Genomic DNA, 22826 nt, shown 5'->3' with positions numbered 1-22826 from the left:
CTACATCTATATTTCATATCTTTTAGTTGCGGTATTCATACTCTGGACGTTAGTACATCCGGGGGTGGTTAGCACACAATACCTCTCTCGAAAGCACAAAATACCCTCATCATTAAACTCGAAGTATTTAGTATTTCCGTCCTCCACTTGCTTAATCCGTGGTTGCAAAGACACATCTAAGGGTTGTTTTGACTTGACCTCATTAGCTAAGGTGAGTTTCACTTGTAGCTCAGCTAGTAAGCCTCCATCATTCACTAGATTTAGCCTAGCAAACATTGCTCTTAAATCTGTCATTTGTTTTTTTACTTAGAGTGCCTGCCACTACATTGGCTTTTCCGGGGTGGTATTCAGTTACATAATCATAATCCTTTAACAGTTCTATCCACCTCTATTGCTTCAAGTTCAATTCCTTTTAGGTGAGAAGGTACTTGATACTCTTATGGTCGGTATAGATATAGCACTTCTCACTATACAAATAGTGCCTCCAAATTCTTAGTGCAAATATCACCGCTGCCAACTCTAGGTCATGAGCCGGATAGTTGCACTCATGCTGCTTCAACTGTCTTGTCGTATAAGCAACTACTTTATCGCCTTGCTTCAATTGTCTCGACGCATAAACAACCTAGAATCTCTAAGGAGTGCACTAACTACTTAACCATCATACCTAAGTCATTTCTTGGTTAATTGTTTCAATTAACCCCCAATATTTTTGGGCGTGATAGTTTGGTAAAACTTAGCTGAAAAATAATGTGTAAAATAACAAATAACAGCATGGCACATTTTATTATGAAGTATTTATTTATTTTTATAATACTTTAGTCTTTATTGGGTAAAATTATTGAAATAAAACACTATTACTAAGGAATTAAAACATCCATTATGAAAATTAATTAGTGAATATTTTAAATTTTTAAATAAACAAGTCTCTTTAGTTTCTTATTTGTAAATTTCTTAAGTTGCATAAGAAATCATTTTACACAAGTAAATTGAAAATAAATTAAGAGTACATAAATTAATTAGTGAATATTTTTTAGAATGGAGGTTATTGATATCTTGGCACCCCTATTAGGTTTGAGAACATGTGACAAGGAGAGTATTTATTGAGCAAGCATGGTCAAATATGTCATTCCATATATCTCATTCCCAATTGGCTGTGAAAAAATTGCTCTTCCCTGCGTTTTTTGTTTTGAAGGTTTTAGCTCAACAAGCTCTTGCAAACCTACATTCACCAAATACTACAATCAGAGGGTTTGAATACCCAAGCCTTCATTTGTGCCCAAATTAGGTAAAAAAGGCTTAAAACTCAGTTTACCGAACACCCTCTAAGTGTTTTATTAAGTTTGTGTCATCTGTAATTGTGTCATCAACTCGGTTAGAAAATTACATAAATGTCATTCCGTAATTAAAAAAAGTTATATTATTCGAGAGTATTTTAGTATTTTTATTTTAACAAAAATCAATAAATATATATTGTGGTATTCGAATCCACCTCTATTAGATTAGTAAAATATTAAATTTGTCACTAAACTAAAACTTCATTTTTAATATATTTTATATATTTTTATTTTAATATACACAATTATTATCTCCACTAATTGTATATCTATATCTAGACTGTTTATTAAATGTTTTATTAAGTTGGTATTACCCTCAACCAGTTACCAATTCACTCTGAAATTATATAAATGCCCTTTTGTAATTAAAATAAGTTATATTATTCAAATGTAATTTAGTCTTTTATTTTACAAAATAATAGTGAGATTTGAACTCAAACTAATTACATTAGTTTAATCTTTAATTTATCATTTAACTAAGGATTTATTCGATAATCTTATACATTTCAATTTTTATTAATGCACACTTTATTACCTCCATCAATTGTGTGTGTGTGTGTATATATATATATATTAATGTATTTAATTGAGTTAGTGTTACAAGTTAACTCGACAACGTCTCAAGATTGATGATAACACCATGATAAATAATTTTAATCTTTTTTTTATTTTAATATTATATAGTTCATGTGTTATTATTAATTAATTTCAAATCATACATTTTAATATTTATTATATGTTATTTTAAAATACACATTTATTTTCTAAATTTATAATTTCCATATGTATATGTGTATAATAGAATTTCTAGTTAATTTTAAGTTTGTTTTCTTTTGAAAATAAGTTTTTTTTAATGATGTATTTAAATTTGTGTTTCACATGTTTAGTTTTGACTTTTTTTTAGAGTAAATTCTTGGCCTGATTGAAATTTTATTCTTTTAAATATTTTAGAATTATTTTTTATAAAAAACTATATCTAACATTTAATTTTAACAATACGTTTTGTCTTTAATTGGTGGTATCCGACCCACTTGAGTAAAGGATCTATTTTCGGTTTTTCATTTTTTAGCTTTTAATTTTTATTATGCATTTAAAAAGGTTGGTCAAATTCACACACACAAAAGAAAGTTGGCCAAGGTTCATTTTTAATTTCATAATAAAATAAAGGTATAATTTGGAAATTCACTAATAATTGAATTTGGGTGTAATTATTTGTAATTATATAATTGTGACATATTTGGTTAAGCTTCTTGGCGGATTACCAAATTTGGTATAATTAGAGTATCCCATTTATACTTTTTAATTCTTAAGAGAGTGAAAATTGAAGTAATTATACATATAATTATATACAAACCCAATTTTAAAAATTATATAAGTTATAAAAATTATAATATAAGCATGAGCACATATAAATATTTGAGACAATTATAGGAAAATAATTTCTTATATTATAAATCCTAAAATATATATTATAAAAATAATTTGTATATTTTATAAAATTATAATAAAATATATATTATTTAAATCTTAAAAATTTCTAAATTTATGGCAAAAAATTATTATAAAAATAATGTACATATTATAAAAGTGTTATAATATATTTATTTATAAAAGTTTTGATCAAGTGTAGATATAATTTTTTACGTACACATGCTATATATAATAAAAATAATATATTTATTTATAAAAATTGTTATATTTTTTTCTTATCATAACTTATTTATAAAAAAATTCTAGAATTATGGAAAAATCATATTATTTATAAAAATGTTACGAAAGTTTTTGATATTTATAAAAAAATTTATGTATTATAAATTATATATTATTTTTAATTAATTTACATATTATAAAAAATTAACCTAACATAAGTCTTTCTCCAAATTAAGTTTATATAATTTTTATAATTAAAACTATAGACTATTGAATTGTGAACTCAAATAGTATAAGGTCGATGTTAATTATACAAATAAAAAAGATTATCTTGTACCATATCATAGGTATGATACTGTTTAAGAAAATGGTGCCAAACACAAGTACCATAGACAACTCGCACAATCTTTAATTTGAGACATTAGGGGCTTCAAAATGTATTTGAGAAGATATTTGTTGTTAAAAAAAATATTTCTCATATTAACATCACCCTAATATAGCATAAAAATCAAAGTTGAATCATATTAGCATGTTGCATTTTTCTTCAATCATAAGGAGAATTAAGATGATCTATACTTCATAGAGTACATAGAAGAATGAGATCATGATAATTTTAATGATACATGGTTCAAATAATAATGAACTCGGTGAAATACTAACATATGATAATAAAGAGCATATATTAAATATTAAAGTAATAACCCAACAAATATGCACTAAAACAATTAGATAAAATTACATTTGATGTTTATTTTCTTGTTATTTTATTAATAATCATACTATCAACTACTTTTTTAGGCTAACATAATATATATGATGATTTGATTTTAATTGTTGTTACTTGTTTAGAAATTATTTTTATCATACTGATTATTTTTATAATAATTAATATTTTAATAAATTATGTAACTGTAATTATACTACCACGATATAATTACATTTTATCAACTAAATATGTCTAAAGAATTACAAGAAAATGTTTCATTTCTTATAAATTTAATTTATATATATATAGATATATAAATTTGCGGTGAACTTGATTAATAGACATCGAATCCTATTTATAACTTAAATATAACATACCAAAAATAAACAACGACAATAAGAGAAAATAATTAAAACACAAATGAAAATAATTTTAACATGTAAAAATCTATACAAAGTCATTTATCTATTTAGAATGATAAAATTATAATACTATAAAATAAAAAATCCAAATTCATATATATATATATATATATATCATACTTGGATTTCGTCTTATAATATCTCAAGAGCTAATAAAACTATTTTAATAAAATTTAACTGTTTGAATTCCCGAGCAATCATTCTAAAAATTCAAGTTTCTTTTAAATTTCCTTCTTCATCAATGACAACCGCAACATTGTCATCATATCGTGTTATCATCTCGTCATCCTGCTCCATCAAACACCCAAAATGTTAAAGAAAAGAGAGAAACGAGGGTAAGATTCATGCTTATATACGCTTGTAGATTATAAATATTTTATTATAAATTTATTTAATTTAGATGTAAGAAATTTAATAATTTAAAGTAAGGGTTAGTAAGGAAAAAATAAATGGGTTAATGCAATTTTTAACTCTTGAATATAGCAATGAAGTTCACTTTGGTGCTTGTATATTTTTTGTCTACTTTATACTTGAATTTGACAATTAGATTTATTTTAGTCCTCGAACTTATTCAATGTTTAGAGACCCAAATGAATCTAGTTCCCAAGTTTAAGTACCAAAGTGAAACAAAAAAAAAGTATAGATGCCAAAATGGATCTAGTTGTCAAGTTCTAGGGCAAAAATTATATTAATCCAAAACAAAATAAAAATTAAAAGCTTGTATATATATACTTTTAAAGTTCACATGTAACACTTCTCACCCATCCCGACGTACAATACAAATGGGATGCTACAGGGATGATCTGTCGCAATTTGTTGTAGCAAATTAAACTACTTTCTGAACTTAATGAGCTCGTAGGAAAGTAATTTAGTTATATTTTTATTTAGTTTTCATTTTTAGTTCATAAATAATAATATGAGCAATTTTGACTATTTATATGACAATGTGGGCCAAGAGATGCCTAAAGGTAAACTAACCTATTTAGTGAGTGTGTAGTACACCATTCGGAGGTCCGGAGACAGTAGACTGCTCGAGATGTTGCAACACGGAGCTTCAATGTCACAACATAGTAAACAGAGTACTCAAAAGGAGCAAACTACCTTTGGTGTCGCGACACAGCCAAAAGGTGTTGCAACACAACCCTGAAGATACGCCCAAGACGAGTAAACTGCCATCAATAACGCGACACAAACCATACGGTGTCATGACACTGACGTGACAAGGTCAATTAATGGGCTAAGGGTGTTTTCGTCTACACAACAACATTTAACAAGAATTAGTCAACCAAATAAGGTCAAGGATTAACGGCCAACCCTAAGCCTCCAAACAGTATTGCTATGCACAGTTTAGAGATAGTTTTTACTAAAGTTTTATTTTTTGATTCCTACTTAGTTTATTTTCTATTTATAATTTAGGTTTCTTTTCATATGTAATTTAGTTAGTTCACTTCGTTCTTCGTGGAATTCAGATTGTGGATTCACCAAACTATTCGGTGGATTAGTATTGCACTGTTATCAATATGTTAGGATTTTTCTAAACTTTCTTCTTGATTTATTTCTAATGTTTATTGTTCTAATCAAGTTTATGATGTTTGCTAAATCTATGGGGAGCTAATTCGTTAATGGAAGATTAACAAACGGACGTGAGATTAATTAACTTCTATGTAAGGTTTCTTAGCGAATCAACTGGTTGGGATAGGAAGAACTTAAAGCTCTAGGCTTGACGACCCTAAGAAGTCATACGGTAAGAATGAACTCAAAATTGGTATTGTCTATCCATTAAAACCTTACCCCAATCTGGTCTAGACTGTGAAGTCGAGAGATAAGTAGTTCTTGCCAACTCATTAGATTAATGGAAGAACGAGAGGTCATGCTAGGTTAATGACTAGTTGATTGGATAGAACCTGAAATAAAAGTTAGTTATGAACACAGAGGTGAGTTGGTCTTCTATCGATTAGATCTAATAAAATCTATAATTTGTTTTCTTATTTATTTTTATGTTCTTTGGAGTTTTCTATAAATTATTTTTTTCATCACTTTAGAATTAATCGTAATATAGTTGAATTAAATTACTAATTGGACCTGTTAAAGTAAGGATTAGGATTAATTTAGTCTTGTCTCCTTTGGGTACAATCCTCGGAGTACTTTCATACTTCATTGTATTTACAACTTGACCTGTATATTTGTGGAAATCACCTAACACTTATAGTTTGGTTGCACTAATCACACTCTCGACGTCAATACATCTAGAAGCGGTCAAGTTGTTGACACCGTTGCAGATGAGGCAACGCCACTGAATTAGTTTTAATTTTTGTATTTAATAGGATAATTAGAAAAATTTTAAATTATAGATACGATTCTAATTTTTATTTAATTTTATTTTTTTCTCTACTAATGTTTTTACTTTTCTTTGTGGTTTCAATATATGACTCGAAGTAAGAGCACACGTATAAAGCCAACTACTGATCCAAAAAAAATTATCTGTAGAAATCGTCAACAACAACAGACGCAAAATAACCCACCTACTATTGTTAATCCACCATATTATAATTCGCTCTTCGATGAACCTAACTTACAAGATCTACCACCAACACCACTGCTATTACCGATAGAGCCACCAATGGCTCGCGAGGAACGCACTTTGAGAGATTATGCACTCTTGACGCAATTCAAGGCAGTATCACAAGGCCGACTATTACCACCAATAATTTTGAAATCAAGTCGACCATGATTCAAATGATCCAAAACAACCTATAATTCAAAAGGACTATGATGGAGGGCCCAAATCAATACCTAAAACAATTTCTCCAAACTTTGTGATATTTTTAAGTTTAACTAGGTCACAATGATGTTATTCATCTTCGGTTGTTCCCCTTCTCCTTAATGGATAACGCTTTCTCTTAGTTAGACTAGCAGGCATTAGGATCCATGACGACATGGAATGAACTGACAAAAAAGTTCTTATACAAGTTCTTTCCTATTAGCAAAACAATCCAACTAAGGAGAGAGATTGCAACATTTAAACAACTGGAATGAGAAAGTTCTCACGAAGCTTGGGAGCGTTTTAAGGTTCTCATACAATGATGCCCTCACCATGGTCTACCTGAATGGTTGAGGCTATATATGTTCTACAACGGGCTGGATCCACAGTCTAGATCAAGACTAGATAGAGCTGCAGGAAGAGCCTTGATGAATCAAACATACAACAATGCTTAATGATTTAATAGAAAACATGACGATGAACTTCTATCAGTGGCCAAATGAGAGATTTACATACGACCAAAGATCAGTATGATTAAAGTTGTCCACGAAGAAGACAAGTATCAACAAATATTAGATAGACTTAACTGGATCAAATCAACATCTAGTAGGCCCATAATGCACGATATAAACAGGTTGATTGGCCAGTACCTTGATATCCCAACTGAGAACGTAAATTAAGTCGAGAATAGGGGTGAAAATCTCTATCCGAACACTTATAATCCCAATTGGAGAGACCACCCAAACCTGAGATGGGGTGGTAATCAATGAGGAGGTAACAATTCTAACCCAAATAAACAAAATATTACTTACCAACCTTAATATTTGCAAAAACCTTAAGAAAGAGTCAATTTCAATTACCTTATTGTATGTGGTCAATGACTTGATCAAATCGAGGGAGATTCATCCAATGCGAATAGATGCCAGACAAGTACAGTATGAATGCACTCAAATGCGAACCATATTGACTGAGCTCGAAGATCAGATGAGCCAATTGATAAGCATAATAAGAGACAAAAAAGAAAATTGGCACAAGCATTCCAAGCAACACCGATAATAATTCGTAGAAAGAATGGAAGAAGCAAGTGAAAGTAATAACGCTCCATTCAGGTAAAGTACTAGGTATCCCGAATAACCCTACTTACGAGGAAGACAAAGAGGATGCTCATAATCTTCAAGAAGAAACCATCAAGGAGATGATGCTAAACTAGAGCCAAAAGCGATAGCTGAATCGACAGTTGAGCCGAAAGTAGTGCAAAACACATAGTTATAAAATTCGAAAGTGGAGCCACATCTTATCAAAAGTATCATTTTGGGTCTAATTTTTTTTATAAACTCTGAGTTATAAAATTTTGTTTTCAATTTTGTTATCTAGCTTTGATTTTGATTTTAATATTAATTTTTATTTTGATTTTACTTTTAATTTGTTTTTTTTTTCAAATTTATGAGCCCAAATTACGAATTTTTTACATGAAATTAAACCAAAGTCTAACTCTTCATCACTAGCCTTGTCCGTTACTTGCCCCATCACCCTTGCCACAACTACCTTACACTACCATCACGAAAACTCTTACCTCTCTCTACAAAACATGCAAGTAAAGCTCCCTTAACTTTCAACTCTTATCTCAATGACCCTACCATCTCAATTCACCTCACTTGAACCTATGGATGACAATGGAGAGAGGGGCAAGGTAGATGTTGCTATTCATGAACTTATTTAAATTACTTTTTTATAGATGAAAAAGTTGAATAAACTATGAAAATTGTCAAACACGGATGCAGCAACTCACATGATGATTCACGTGTACTTCGTAAAAGCTATTTTTAAAACAAATATTACAAATTATTTAAAATTCAACAAATTTTAAAAAAAGTTTATAATTTAAAAAAAAAGGTTACAAGACGAGATTGGTGAAATATGCCCAATAATGTTTTAATGCTTTCAACTTGTTTCCTTCTCTCAATAAAGTGGGAGTCAGTTAACTTTTATTCGAAATGTTATTATGAATTTTTGAAAAAATCAAACTTTTTACATTTAATTTAACTTTAAAATTAGTCTGCTCTCTAGCACGTTTCTGTCTGCCTAGTGGCACGATTTGGAGTTTCTTTGTCTATTTCATTAGTTCGATTTTCTTTTATTTTGAATCTGGTAGTATGTTCGTTCGTGATCTGGGAAGCAGTGTTTTGGTGCGAGGAAGAGGGAATAAAAAGTGGTATTGCAGATCTGAGCTTAGAAGATGAGGAAGAAGATGCTTTCACTTTGCCAGAAGAGTTAGACAAACGGCCCACTGGTTACAAATTTTGTTTGGTGAGGTGTTTCCTTACGGCTAGTGTGGTGCACTTCCCGGCCATGAAGAATATTTTGGCTAATATTTGGCATCCTTTAGAAGGAGTACAAATATTGAATCTAGGGAAGAGGCATTTCTTATTCAAGTTTTTTAATGAACTTGATATTTCTCAGGTTATTACAGGAGCTCCGTGGACTTTCAACAAGCACCTGTTGATTTTCCAAAGGATTCAAGAAAATAAAGATCCAATGGCTGTCCCATTAGGTTTTTTGGATTGATAGGTTCAGGTGCATAACTTGCCACCCAATTTTTTCAAAGATTCAATGGCATTACAGTTTGGAATTTCCTTGGTCGATTTTGGCGATTTTGGAGTATGATACGAAGCAAGTTCTTTATAGATATATGAACTATATGTGTATTCACGTTCGGATTAATGTTAGAAGACCTCTGAAAAAGAAGAAGAAAATTATGATTTCTGCTTCAAAGTTCACTTATGCCAAATTTAAGTATGAAAAGTTAACTTTGTTTTGCTTCTTATGTGGATGCATTGGGTATGGAGACAATTTTTGTCCAATGCAATTACAAACTGGTATACAGGAGTTTGAGTTGGGTTGGGATTTGACGTTGAAAGTTCCGGTGAGAAAAGCTAGTATTGTCAATAGCATTTGGTTAAGGGAAGAAGGTGATAGTAATTTTGGAAAGTATCATGCTGGGATGCAATTTGGTCAGAATTCTAGTCAAAATCAAAAGCGTGAATCATGGGCTGATGTGCATAATATTTTGGGAATAAATTTGGATGGTTCTAATAGTTCTGGCGTACTGAATACTGGACAGAAGGAGGGAAATCTCAGACATAATGTGGGACTAATTGTGGGCAAGGGGAAAAGTCAACTGGTGGGATCTATTATTCATGGGAGTAATTTAAGGAATTCTTCTGACGATAAGGGGATTAATGCTGGAATAGAGACATCAAGTATGGAATGTGAATTAAAAGATGATCTCATAATTAATAAGGAAAGAAAAAAAAAGACAAGAGGTTTGATTTTTTTTATCTCTAACGTTTCTAATGGTTGAGATTCATTGTAGGTTAATGGTGGGCTTTTAGCTCATAAACAGCAGATATCGGCGGCTACCATAGAGCATGCCGATCAGAAAAAATGAAAATTTATTGCTGGAATGTTCGTGGATTGGGGAGTCTGCGAGCAATTAGAAGACTTCAACACATGTTGAAACTTCATCATCCCCAAATTGTCTTCTTCATGGAGACTAAATTGGATGCTAGAATGATGGAGAGTGTTAGGCGACGATGTGGTTTTTTTAATGGAGTTGATGTCCCTGCCAACAGTTCTCGAAAGGGATTAAGTATTGGGTGGAATGGAGGACAATTAGTAACTTTAAAAAGTTTCTCAAAAAACCAAATTGATGTAGAGATCCAAGAGGAGGAGAACAGCCCTCAGTGGCTTTTACGAGTTTTTATGAAGCTCCGGATGTAAGGTTTAAGGATGAGACGTGGGAATTACTCAAAAGATTGGGGAGAAATAATTCATTCTCTTGGTTGGTGGGAGATGATTTTAGTGATATTCTTTTTGCTCACGAAAAGCAGGGGGTGTACCTAAGGAGGAGAATCGAATGGAGGCTTACCATCAAACATTAGATGTTTGTCAATTGTTGGATATTGGTTTTTCTGAGCCTTGGTTTACTTGAGAAAAGGGTTGAATTCTAGATCAGAATATTAAAGAAAGACTTGATAGAGGAGTTGCTACTGATGGTTGGCTCCAACTTTTCCCGACATATTCTTTAAGGCATCTTTCGCATTCTTTGTCGGATCATTGTCCCTTGCTCATTGAAACGAATGAAGGAAATCTGAACAGAGGAAATACTAGATTCCGTTTTGAAACATGGTGGATTCTTGAAGAATCGTGCGAGGGAGTAACTAAGAAGTTATAGAATGAGAGTTCTGGCTCTTTCCTTAATCGCATGTCCTTTTTGGCGTTAGGGTTGAAAGATTGGGCGAGAAAGATAAAACATAAGAGAACAGGTGAAGTTCAACGATTGAACAGAAAACTGGAGGAATTGAATAGTGAGGATAGATCGGAAGGGAGTTTGAAGGAACTCTTGGAGGTAAAGTTACATTTGAATATGGAAATGGACAAGAATGAAAGGTATTGGGAGCAACGTGCAAGAGTAAACTGGTTAAAGATGGGGGATAAAAATACTACTTTTTCACAGACATGCCTCTCTGAGACGACATATCAATCAGATTCATGGGTTGCAAAGAGTTGATGGTTCTATTGCTACGGAGAGGAAGGAAATTAACAATATTGCTAGGGATTATTTTTCAATCTTATTTGGGTCTAGAGGTGCTAGAAATTTGGATCATGCCCTTTAAGGGGTTCATTCATGTATTTCTGACAGTATGAATCAGATGTTGCTGGCTCCTTACTCAGAGGAAGAGATCTTGAAGACTTTGAAAGGATTAAGTCCCCCTAAGGCGTCTGGCCTGATGGTTTTCTCGCAATTTTTTATCAAAAGTTTTGGAGTATTATTGGTAAGGACACTAGTGAGTTCTGCTTGAATATTTTAAATCATGGTGGTTCACTTGAAGATATCAATAGAACGCAAGTAGTGTTGATCCCAAAAATTGTTAATCCTTGGAACCTTAAAAATTTTCGTCCCATAAGTCTGTGTACGGTGATTTATAAGATCATTGCCAAGACAATTGCAAATCACCTACAAGAGATGCTGGAAGGTTGCATTGATGCAACTCAGAACGCATTTGAACCTGAAAGACTGATTACGGACAATGTGCTGCTGGCATACGAGGTACTTCATTCTTTCAAGAATAAAAGAAATGGTAGAAAAGGTTTTAAGGCTTTGAAACTTGATATAAGTAAGGCCTACAATCGAGTGAAATGGTCTTTTATAAAAAGGGTAATGACAAAAATAAGTTTTGCTAAATTTTTTATGGATGTTATTTGCTGTTGCATTAATTCTGTTCAATACTCCATTTTAATTACTGGGGAAGAGGGTTCAAGTTTCCAAGTAACAAGGGGATTGCGCCAAGTTGACCCGCTAAACCATTATTTGTTTCTATCCTGTGGAAAAGAGTTTTCGGCGCTTATGAGATTAGCAAACCAGGAAAGGAAGATTTGAGGGGTTAAGATGTGTAAATCTTCTCCAATAATTACTCACCTTATGTTTGTCGATGATTGCATCCTTTTTGGCGAGGTGTCTAACGGGGGAGTAAATGCATTTAAAGAATTTCTCCAAGAATACGAGGAATGTTCAAGGCAATACGTCAATTTTGAGAAATCCACTATTTTTTTCAGCACAAATGTGACTGATCAGGGGAAAAACTTAGCTCTTCAGGGTCTGATTGTGAGGTGCTCAGATGATATGGAGAAATATTTGGGACTTCCAAATAGGATGAGGAGGAGGAAGAAATGGGCTTTTCAAATCCTAAAAGATAGGGTAAAATAGAAGATTAATAGCTGGAGCATAAGATTTATTTCTCAAGGTGGTAGGTAAGTGTTTATAAAAGCGATTTTGCAAACTATTCCCACCTATTCAATGGCATGTTTTCTTTTGCCAAAATCATTTTGTTCTGAACTTGAAAACATTCTAAACTCTTTTTGGTGACAAAAATGTCATTGGAAGAGAGGTATGCATTGGTGCGATTAGAAGGCTCTTAGTGAGCTCAATGAGGATGGTGGCATGGGCTTTCGTAGTCTTAGTATTTTTAATATAAAATATTGCGTTGTTGGCCAAACAACGTAGTCCTAATTCTTTACTAGCGCACACCTTGAAGGCAAATTATTATAAAGACTCCGATTTTTTACAGTTTAGGTTGGGTAATTTACCTTCCTTTACCTGGAAGAGCATTTGGACTGCAAAGGGTCTCATTATGAAATGTTTGGGTTGGCGAATTCGCGATTGTAAGCAAGTGTCCATTTGGGAAGATGTTTGGGTCCCTGAATAGAGGAAGTTAGACTCTAGAATTTAAATCCCAATTCGAGGTTGATAAAGGTTGCAGATTTGATTGATTCTTCTACAAGAAAATAGAATGTTGATCTGATTCATAGTACCTTTACGGAGAGGGAGGCTGAGAGGATCTTATGTATTCCATTGGCCTTGAACCCGCATGAGGACTTAACTATTTGGAGAGGAAAGCCAACTGGAGAATACTCAGTTCGTAGTGGATACAAGTATATTTTACACGAAGGCCAGAATCAAATACAAAATAGGTACAAAATATTCTACAAGAGACTATGGAACCTAGAGCTGCCAAATAAAATCAAAGTTACAATGTGGAGATGTGCTCGTAACTTTCTTCCTAACAATAGCAATCTGCACTATAGGAGGCTGATGGGTTCTGCCAGTTGTAGAAGGTGTCAAGCTGTAGCAGAAACGAGGGAGCATCTATTCAGAGACTGCCCTTTTGCAAAAGAGACATGGGAGAAGTTAAACTTTTGTTGGCCTAGTTCAGGGGTTACTGCTGATTTCCAAGAAGTTCCCATACATATTTTTTACTCTCATTCTATTTCCAACTGTACATTGTTTACATGTGCATTATGGGCGCTTTGGAATTCCAGAAATAAGTTCGTTCATGAGGGAAAGTTGAAGTCGGGATCCCAAGTTGCAGAATTTATTCTTAACTATTTGAAAGAATTAGACGGTTTGAACATGTATGTACCTGGGGGAAGGATCCCTACGGCTAGATGGGCAGCTCCGGTTGGGGCGACAGTCAAGATAAACTTCGATGCCGCTTTCATCAGTCATAAGAGAGAATCATGCTCTGGATTAGTAGTCAAAAATGATAAAGCGAAAGTGATCTGCTCAAGTACTGTTTTAAATACGAATATACCTTCAGTTTTTGCTGCTGAGGCGGTGGCGTGCCTTCAGGCTCTTGACCTGGGTATACATCTTGGGCTGAGTGAAGTGGAGGTGGAGGGAGATTCTCGGACTGTGATCCACAAACTGCATGAAGAACAAGAAGACAGATCTGAAATCACAGCTTTTTATCAAAGACTCAAAGCAGCGGAGTTTAAATTTCATTTTCTGTGTTTTTCGTTTTGTAAACAGGGATTCTAACAGAGGTGCTCATGCAATTGCTACTGAAGAAATTAAATTGAGAGTTTCTACTTATCTGTCAAATAGGGTTCCTCCTGGGGCTGAGGCTATGGCGATGGAGGAGCAGAGATGGACGGAACAATTAAGGGAGATGGGGGGACAGAATGATGAAGTTGAAGTGAGAGAGGTTTTTGATGAAAGCTAAAGGCTTGGTTATTCAAGGAAGGGGATGGGTTTTTTGGTAGTAGATGGAACGTCTACTGTTGATGGATGGAAGGGATGGATGCTTTTAATGACTTGTTGCTTTCCCCAGGCGGTGGTGCTATTTTCAAGTAGGTGTTAGTTGTTGGTTTCCAGCTGGGACGCATGGTCTTTGAGATTCCCTACTTATTAGTCTGCTGGGTCTTTGTCTTTGTGGGTTGTTTTCTTTTGCTTTCTGATTTTGGTTTTTGCTTTATTGTTTTGTTTTGGTTTGTTTCCTGATAGTCTTTGCTTTGTATTGGACTTTTATTTGTTTTGTTTGGGCCCGAGGAGAATATAGATCCAGTTTTATTAAAAAAAAAAAAAGTTACTCATATTAGTAATGAAATACACATAAAATGCGTGCAAAATACAGGTCTCATTAAATTTTAACCGATAAATCAATTCTTCATGCCAAAACAAAACAATCTGACAAAAAAAGTGAAAGTTAAAAACTAACATAATAAGATAAATTAACATCATGGCTAAATTTAATATTATGCATTAAATTTCAAAAAAAAATTTCCGGGGTCCGAATCAAAAGACAGATCAAGCGTACAATGAGAACTACTAGTCTCAAGACCGAAATAAAACCGGCCCATTTCAAACGCAAGAAGGACTCCTATATAATACACCATTTAAAACCCTAATGTATTTTCTTCCTTACCACACGTTGCACGTTGAGCTGCTTCTTGGTGCTCTTGAGCAGCAACTAAAGTTGATCCAAAAATGAAGGTAAAATACCAAAAAATGATTAAGGAAAACCCTCATATGAGACGTAAATCCCTCTTTTCCATTTTTTAAAAATTTTAATTCATTTTTTCTGTTTTGCAGTTTAATATCGCGAATCCAACCACTGGTTGCCAGAAGAAGCTTGAGATCGATGACGATCAGAAGCTGTAAGTTTCATTTTTTTTCCTATTTCTTTAGTGTTGTCTGTTTGGTTGCTTAGAAAGTCGATAAGAGGAAAGGGAAATCTGAATATTTTTATTTAAATAACACTCGTATTTAAAGATAATGACGTTCTTTTAATGCGACAGTCGGGCGTTTTTTGACAAGAGGATCTCTCAGGAGGTTGCTGGAGATACTTTGGGCGAGGTACATGGTTTAGCTATCCGCATTGTTGATCTATTTTTGAATTAATGATTGATTTGTTTGAATTAATAGAAATTCCCATTTGTTTTGATAGGAATTCAAGGGCTACGTTTTCAAGATCATGGGAGGTTGTGATAAGCAAGGATTTCCAATGAAGCAGGGTGTTCTAACTCCTGGCCGTGTTCGTCTCTTGCTTCATAGAGGTGAGCTTGCTGCCGAGCATTTTGAAATAGACATTTCCAATTAGGGTTGAGTATTCGATTCTGCCAAATCAAGTGAAGATTCTGAGTTAGTCGAGATGATAAATCTGATTTTGTCGACCAAGCTTGATTTAAAACTTTACCAAATTGAATCGAATGGATAAAAAAATTTGTCTTGTTGAACATATTTATTTGAGTTAGCTAATTTTATAAAATTTTAGTCCATTTAAAAAACAAAAACCATCAATAAAATGATTAAACAAGTTTTAAGTAGAAAATAGATTTGAGAATCCTATTAAAAAGTTTCACTGTAATCATAATATCATAAATTTTTTTAGCTACCAAAGGACATAACTTTCCTCTTCACTATCTACAAGTGATCTAAAAACAATGAGAGAAAGTTTAAAGAAATTTTATAAAAAAGTCTTTTTGTTTAGGCTATATATCAAAAAGCTAGATTAGTTAGATGATTAATCCTACAATTCAAAACTAGCATCTATGATCCTCTAGTCATTGTAAAAAATCAGCTTGGTTGGACAACAAATGACCTTCTGATGTTGAATTATAGTTTAATTATTTAAATTATTCAAGATATTCAAACAACTTGAGTTATGCATTTCAAATCTGAGTTAAACTATTTAACTCGTATTATTTATTAGAGTTTATTAGAAAATTCAAAAACTTGAATTACTTGAAGCATTTAATTTGACATTTGAAAACTTAATCGGTTTATTCAGATCAAGTTAGATTTTGTTCACCTCTATTTATGATACTGTAGCTATTTTGTTTGTACATTATAAAGTTGATAGATATTAAGAAACAGAAAATGTTTTTATTCCGCTTGTATTGTTTTATTATGCACAATTTAGTTGTTTGGTTGCTTGTTTTTTGCCTTACCGTTGTGACTTATGTTGCTTGGAGCCTTGGTGTTTCATTTAGCCTTTGTGGATGGGAATGTTGGTTTCTGAGCTTTCATTAATGTCTTCCTCTGCAGAACTCAGAATTGATTCATTTTTATTGCTTGAGCAGGTACTCCATGTTTCCGTGGATATGGAAGACGTAATGGAGAGCGCAGAAGGAAGTCAGTCCGTGGATGCATTGTTAGTCAAGACCTGTCTGTTTTAAATTTGGTTATAGTGAAGAAGGGTGAGAATGATTTGCCTGGTCTGACCGACACTGAAAAACCAAGGATGAGAGGTCCAAAGAGGGCATCCAAGATTAGAAAGCTCTTCAACCTTTCCAAAGAAGATGATGTCCGGAAGTATGTCAACACTTACCGGAGGACTTTCACAACAAAATCTGGTAAAGTTGTTTCTTCTTCCTTCTTTCTTTCTTTTTTTTTAACAAAGATGTCCTATAGATACAAGTGCTTTATTTTCTGATGGTCACTTAGGCATCAGCCAGTTATTTGTTTACTGATTCCTTTTGTAGGAAGTATTTTCCCCTGATTGACTGTAATCCATGTTAAAGTTGGGTGTGTATAGACCTGTTAATTCGACAGATTGGATTGATTTTGGATTGGTCAATTTGGTGTTTTAAAATTTTTGGGTCATTTTGGCTTGCACGTCAGGTTTTTCAGATGGGTTTATCTTGGGTTCAGGTCATTTTTAGGTTTAGTTCATATTGAATTTGGATTATTTTCCAGTTTGGCTTGAATAGGTTTGGTTTATTGACTTTTTATGGTCTGATTGGATTGGAATAGGTTAGAATTATGATTAACCGGAGGTTGGGTTTTTTGGGTTCAGGTCAAAATTGTCAGGTCTAAGGGTGTAGATTGCATCTGAACCTTATTCATCCGCTAAGGGTGATATCTTTGTTGATGTTTTAGTTACTAACTATTTTTGGGGTTTACAGGCAAGAAGGTCAGTAAAGCTCCAAAAATCCAGAGGCTGGTAACTCCATTGACACTCCAGAGGAAGCGTGGTAGAATCGCAGAAAAGAAGAAGAGAATTGCCAAGGCCAAGTCTGAGGCAGCCGAGTACCAGAAGCTTCTCGCCACAAGGTTGAAGGAGCAGCGGGAGCGCCGTAGTGAGAGTTTAGCAAAGAGGAGGTCGAAGCTCTCTTCTGCTGCTGCTAAGCCTTCTGTTGTAGCTTAGATTGGTTTTTTAGTTTCGGTTGACAATGGAAACGGTTGGTACTCCGTTATCATCGCCTCATATGCCGAAGATAATTTTGCTTAAATTTCAATGTTGTTGCTATTTTAAATATTGGAGAGTTGGCTTTAGATTTTTATTTTTTGTGAAGGTTGAGTTTGATATTCTATAAATAAATGTTGACTTTCATATGCTTAGTGAATGCTCTCCTTTGGGTTAGCAAAATCAATTTCAGACCCAAATTGATTCCTTAATTGGTAAGGATCTGACTTTAAAATTTTAGGTAACGTTTGTTTGCCAGTAAAATATTTTTAAAAATAATTTTTAAAAATGATTTATTTTTTGAGAATGATTTATTTTTTGGTGTTTGGATGAATCTGTAAAATATTTTCTATTGTTTGGTAAATTTTTGAAAATATTTTTAGAAAAGCTATTTTACATATATTAATAAACTAATATATATTAATAAATTTATATTTTAAATTATTTTTACATATATTGTAATGATTTAATTATAAATAAATAAATCAAATTAAATGTATAATAATACTCAATTATTGCATTGTTCATTCTTCATTTGGGTTTATTACATTGTTGTTTTAGATTTAGATAGAGTTTCATACTTCATCCAGATAAATTGCTCAAAAACTTCAACAAATGAAAATTTAAAAAGAGAAACAAAAAAATCAGAAAGAAAACCATTTGTTTAACTATATAGAGCTAATAACTTATGCGTGAACTCGAATGTTGGATCACATAAACAACATTTTGCAAGAGAACAAAAAAGATATATGACAAATGCATTTAAATGGGAGCATGCATACTCATGTTACGCCAGTGCATGAAAACTTCCCTAAACAATGCCCAGAACATTATGCAATGGAATTTTCTCCACCAATGAAGATGGCTATTTCAAGCAAACAAATGGCTCTGAGTTTTAATTGATTTGTGCATTCATGAAGCTAAGAAGAAGAGCACATATGAGTTTCTTGATGGACATTTTATAACTTTCAATAATTAGGTGATCAAAAAGATAATTTACTAATAATTGAATGATATTTTTTTAATTTTGCATAGTTAAGTAACCAAAAGGGAAAAAGCCATTGTTAAGTGGCCTCTACTATAATTTACCCAAAGATATATAAATACACTTGCAGCAATATTTTTTATTTAAATTTTTGAAAAAGTTAAACTTTTAATTAAATTAATATTCGATTAAAGTAACATTTTTAACTTAAAAATGTTCTAATTTTTACCAGCAATCTTGGCTGTTCTTTCCTAAAGGAAAAAAACAAAAAAAAGAAGAAAAGAAACCTAAGCAAAAATAAGTTACACGTAGTGTTGTTGTAAGTCAAATTTTACAGGCTATTCTCTGCCATTTATCATCCACCCCACATTATAAGTATACAAGCTGTGTACATTAATGCATAGAAGTTAAAACCTCCAAAACATTAAGTTCTTGTCTCTGCCACATTATTACAAGTATTTGCATGTTTAGAACATAAATTAAGGCTGAAAGCTAACGGTTCTTAGAGCTGTAAGACTGATTTAATGAAGAATATACACTTCACTAACAATGGGTTGAGCATAAATTCAACCGCAGATAAATTTTAGCTACTTCTTTCAGTAATCGACTCTTCTCTAGTTCTCTAGTTTCATTTTAGCTACTTCTTTCAGTAATACACTGGAGGATACAAGGAAGTAGAAATGAGAGCCGCGATCCCAGCATAGTCTAGCCTGAGCATGATATATGATAGGCACTCAGAGTGGCAAGAAAGAAGGTGGCATGTGTTGCTAGCCAGCAAGCAGAACATTGCACCACCCAAGAAGGCAAAGAAAGGCCACCGTGTTATTGGTCTCACCATCAGGGGTGCTATTATGTTTGCCACATCCTCCTTCACACTTTGCTGCAATTAGAAAGAATAAAATGTATTAGTTGCATGAAGCTCCTACATGCATAGTGCAATCATTGGTATTAAAAGAACAGGTATCACTACGTCATAGAAAACCACTGTAATAAGACAATGAAACAAAATAAAAAGAAGAAATCAAAGAATTAGAATAAAATATCTGATTGATTCTTTTCATTCACAAAAAACCACTTTTCTGATAGAGCAAAGGGCTGCTTATATAGTGAAGCTTAAGCCTTCTCAACTGCTCATACCAGCTTTACAACCTCTTTAACCCTGCAACTAGCAGTAACTAACAATATTACTGCTATCACCACTTAAATTTCCAAAATTATTAAGGATAACAATTTCCAAGGAGACAAGATAAGACATGAAATGTTCATGCATACACATTTATCTTAAAACTGTATCCACTATGGATCCATAAGGTTAAAACTGGCACAGGATTCAAGCACCGCTACCCTCTCATTTTTCAGACTCTGAAGTGTACTCCCAGTAAGATCCTATTAACATGAATATACTAAAAGAAACTTTTGACCTATCACAATCGTGGCAGTTGATTTCCCATTGCAAGGACGCTAGCAAAATAAACTACATACTTCGTATTTAAAGTTCCACATATTGTGTTCAAAACATTGTTAGTTAAAGAGAAAAAAATTTGCAAGACAGACATGTACCATATTGGTTGTTATATGCTTAAAGAAGATTTCCCTGGATAACAATACTAAGCTTTCCATGGTTTTTGCTTATAAGAGAAGCCTTTATTGAATCATGTCAACACAGTAGATATCAACTTTATAACTTAGCACCTATGGCTATAATCATAAGCCTTCAATTGTTTATAAAGATTCTTGAGTAAAAATTTTTAGTCTTTATGGATTCTCTGCCTCAGAAACAAGATTCAGTGTTGTCAGGGCATGCGCCTAGGCACACTTGAGCTATGCGCCTTAGCACTAGACAACAGAAGTGCCTCAAACCCTTCCAGGCAATGCCCATTTAACCAGGCACACACCTTTTTTGCAAGGCAAAAGGAATAAAAAGCACCCGCCTTATATAAGTTCTCTTTAATTTAATTTAATTTTCACTTTTTTCATTAGATATACATTTACCAATAAGAAAAGGGTTAGTATTAAACTCTATCCTTATCAAAATTCGTGTATTAAACAATAGACATGAACCATAAGTAAATCATGTATATTGACCAATAAAAGAATTGCATGTTCTGTAGATATAGATCACACTTTAGAGTTTATTATATATCTTATGCTATATATATAGACACAGAAAAACGCACAGATATACATATTGCACTTCACTTCACTCAAGCTACTGCTTTTTTTTTACACCTTGCACCTGAGGCTATAAGGGACAAGAGTAGCCCCTTCCCCAGTAAGGCAGCAACCCAACTATTCCTTTCTTACCTGGAGGCTTTTCTTATTCTAAAATTAATGATATTCACTAACCCATAAAATCCAGAGTCCTCTATTACAGAATAATTTAAGGCTTTCTTCATTTCTTTAATTCACCACCAGAAATCCAATTAATGGGATATCAGAAACCCAAAACCTTTCTCTACTGCTCGCAGAAACTTAAACATGTATTTCACGAAATTTGGCTCAAACATAAACCCAACATAAAAATCTAAAATGATATTGTAGCGACAGAAGCTATAATTGACATACTTGCATATTATCTTTATAGTGTTCAAGTATCAAAACTGATATGAAGTACAGTCAACTTCAAAGAAGATAGAGGCAACCATACCTTGAATCGACAGAATTTACCCAAACCCAGAAAAAGAGCTTTAAAAAGAACAAGAAGCAAATGTGGACAAGTAAAGAACAAGAAAAAAAAAAGCTTTAAAAAGAAGATGCCATACCTTAAGTCAAGACCTTGCGAAGAGGAATGAGATTTGCCTGAGAAAGAGAGAAAGAGAGGAATGAGATTGGCCTTTGCCTGAGAAAGAGAGAAAGGGAGGAATGAGATTTGCAGAAAGAGAGAGAGAGAAAGAAGATGAAGAACGGAAGGAAGGGAGAAGGACTTTTACCTGGACAAGAAGGAGATGGAAAATGTCTTACACAAAAAAAATCCTTAAGACATTTTCCCAAAAACGAATGAGATTTTACCCGTGTATTGGAAAATATTTTCCAACTGTAAAATGTTTTCTTGCAACCAAACACCGTAAAAGCAGGAAAATGTTTCTGAAAAACCAGATCCTTGCAAACAAACAGAGCCTTAGCCTCAAAATTATTCCTACTTAAATGATTTGGAATAAAATAATAGGATTTTAAAAAAGGCGACATAAATGCTGACACTGAATAATTAGGGTCATAAACAAAAACTATTAAAATTAATTTTAATACAAGAAGAGAAATTAAACATGCAGAAGAAAGAAGGTAGCCTCACACCTTTAATTCCACTTTTAGGAATTATTAATGATAAATGTTTAAATCAAGATTTGCTCTACACAAATTATTATTATTATTATTATTATTATTATTATATCTTGTTTTATATGAATTTGTGGGTAGTTTTCAATATTAATTGTATAATTTACATTAAATAATCAATATAATATTAATTTTGAATGGACACACCAAATTCAATTAGTTGGATCTAAATTTCCTCTCAGATTAAAACTAATCACCATTTATAGAAATTAATTTCTTAGCACATGAAACATTGTTAATGTCTTTTAATACCCTTTAATGGTTTGGGAATTGTGATGACTTTATAAATGTGAAAATATCATAATATTTAACTCAGTCTTTGCCGTTAATAAAAATATATATTCAATTAAGTTTTTCATTAATTATTTTTATCATTGATAATGTTGTTAGTTTTAAAAATCAAAATGTGATATGTGGTAGCTTCTAGTTTAATCTAGTCTTCTCTCATAAAAATATTAAAAGATCATAAAAAATTTTATAAAAATGATTACAGATATTTTAAAAATTATTAAAATTAATATAAACTTATAAATTTTATAAAAATCTAATAAATTTAAATAATTTGTAAAAATTTTATAAAATTAATAAAATATTTAATCTTTTTCTTA

General features: G+C 32.5%; 1 protein-coding gene, 3 long non-coding RNA genes and 1 other non-coding gene across 6 annotated transcripts; 1 reads left to right on the top strand and 4 right to left on the bottom strand.

Annotated features, from left to right (window-relative positions):
- Positions 1-4150: 4150 nt before the first annotated feature.
- Positions 4151-5647, bottom strand: LOC128279354 (uncharacterized). Its single transcript, XR_008277330.1, has 2 exons — positions 5091-5647; positions 4151-4400 (listed from the first exon to the last, which is right to left on the bottom strand). It is a non-coding gene; the product is annotated as an uncharacterized LOC128279354 (long non-coding RNA).
- A 1287-nt stretch (positions 5648-6934) lies between these two features.
- Positions 6935-8219, bottom strand: LOC108463810 (uncharacterized). Its single transcript, XR_001868162.2, has 3 exons — positions 7734-8219; positions 7524-7619; positions 6935-7284 (listed from the first exon to the last, which is right to left on the bottom strand). It is a non-coding gene; the product is annotated as an uncharacterized LOC108463810 (long non-coding RNA).
- Positions 7107-7213, bottom strand: LOC128287303 (small nucleolar RNA R71). Its single transcript, XR_008278002.1, has one exon. It is a non-coding gene; the product is annotated as a small nucleolar RNA R71 (small nucleolar RNA).
- Positions 8220-15060: 6841 nt separating the features above from the next.
- On the top strand, positions 15061-18100 carry LOC108461298 (40S ribosomal protein S6-like). Its single transcript, XM_017761100.2, has 6 exons — positions 15061-15205; positions 15305-15369; positions 15511-15568; positions 15660-15768; positions 16795-17067; positions 17620-18100. The coding sequence occupies exons 1-6, from the start codon at positions 15200-15202 to the stop codon at positions 17859-17861; spliced, it is 753 nt and encodes a 250-aa protein (XP_017616589.1). The 5' UTR covers positions 15061-15199; the 3' UTR covers positions 17862-18100.
- A 1099-nt stretch (positions 18101-19199) lies between these two features.
- On the bottom strand, positions 19200-22053 carry LOC108463038 (uncharacterized). Of its 2 annotated transcripts, none has more exons than XR_001867983.2 (3): positions 21816-22053; positions 21648-21724; positions 19200-19765 (listed from the first exon to the last, which is right to left on the bottom strand). It is a non-coding gene; the product is annotated as an uncharacterized LOC108463038 (long non-coding RNA). The 2 variants fall into 2 exon arrangements; XR_008277395.1 differs by having other exon boundaries at positions 21648-21684; positions 21816-22051.
- Between the last annotated feature and the right edge of the window lie 773 nt (positions 22054-22826).

Source organism: Gossypium arboreum, chromosome 13, assembly GCF_025698485.1.
Source record: "Gossypium arboreum isolate Shixiya-1 chromosome 13, ASM2569848v2, whole genome shotgun sequence".
Lineage (NCBI taxonomy): Eukaryota > Viridiplantae > Streptophyta > Magnoliopsida > Malvales > Malvaceae > Gossypium > Gossypium arboreum.
Note: the sequence above shows the minus strand (reverse complement) of the source record. Positions and strands in the feature narration are given on the sequence as shown.

Bases quoted from the DNA above. Each gene is read 5' to 3' on its own strand.
- LOC108461298 (XM_017761100.2), top strand. The intron at 15,769-16,794 runs GTGAGCTTGCTG...TTGCTTGAGCAG, and splicing joins TCGTCTCTTGCTTCATAGAG to GTACTCCATGTTTCCGTGGA. The intron at 17,068-17,619 runs GTAAAGTTGTTT...TGGGGTTTACAG, and splicing joins GACTTTCACAACAAAATCTG to GCAAGAAGGTCAGTAAAGCT.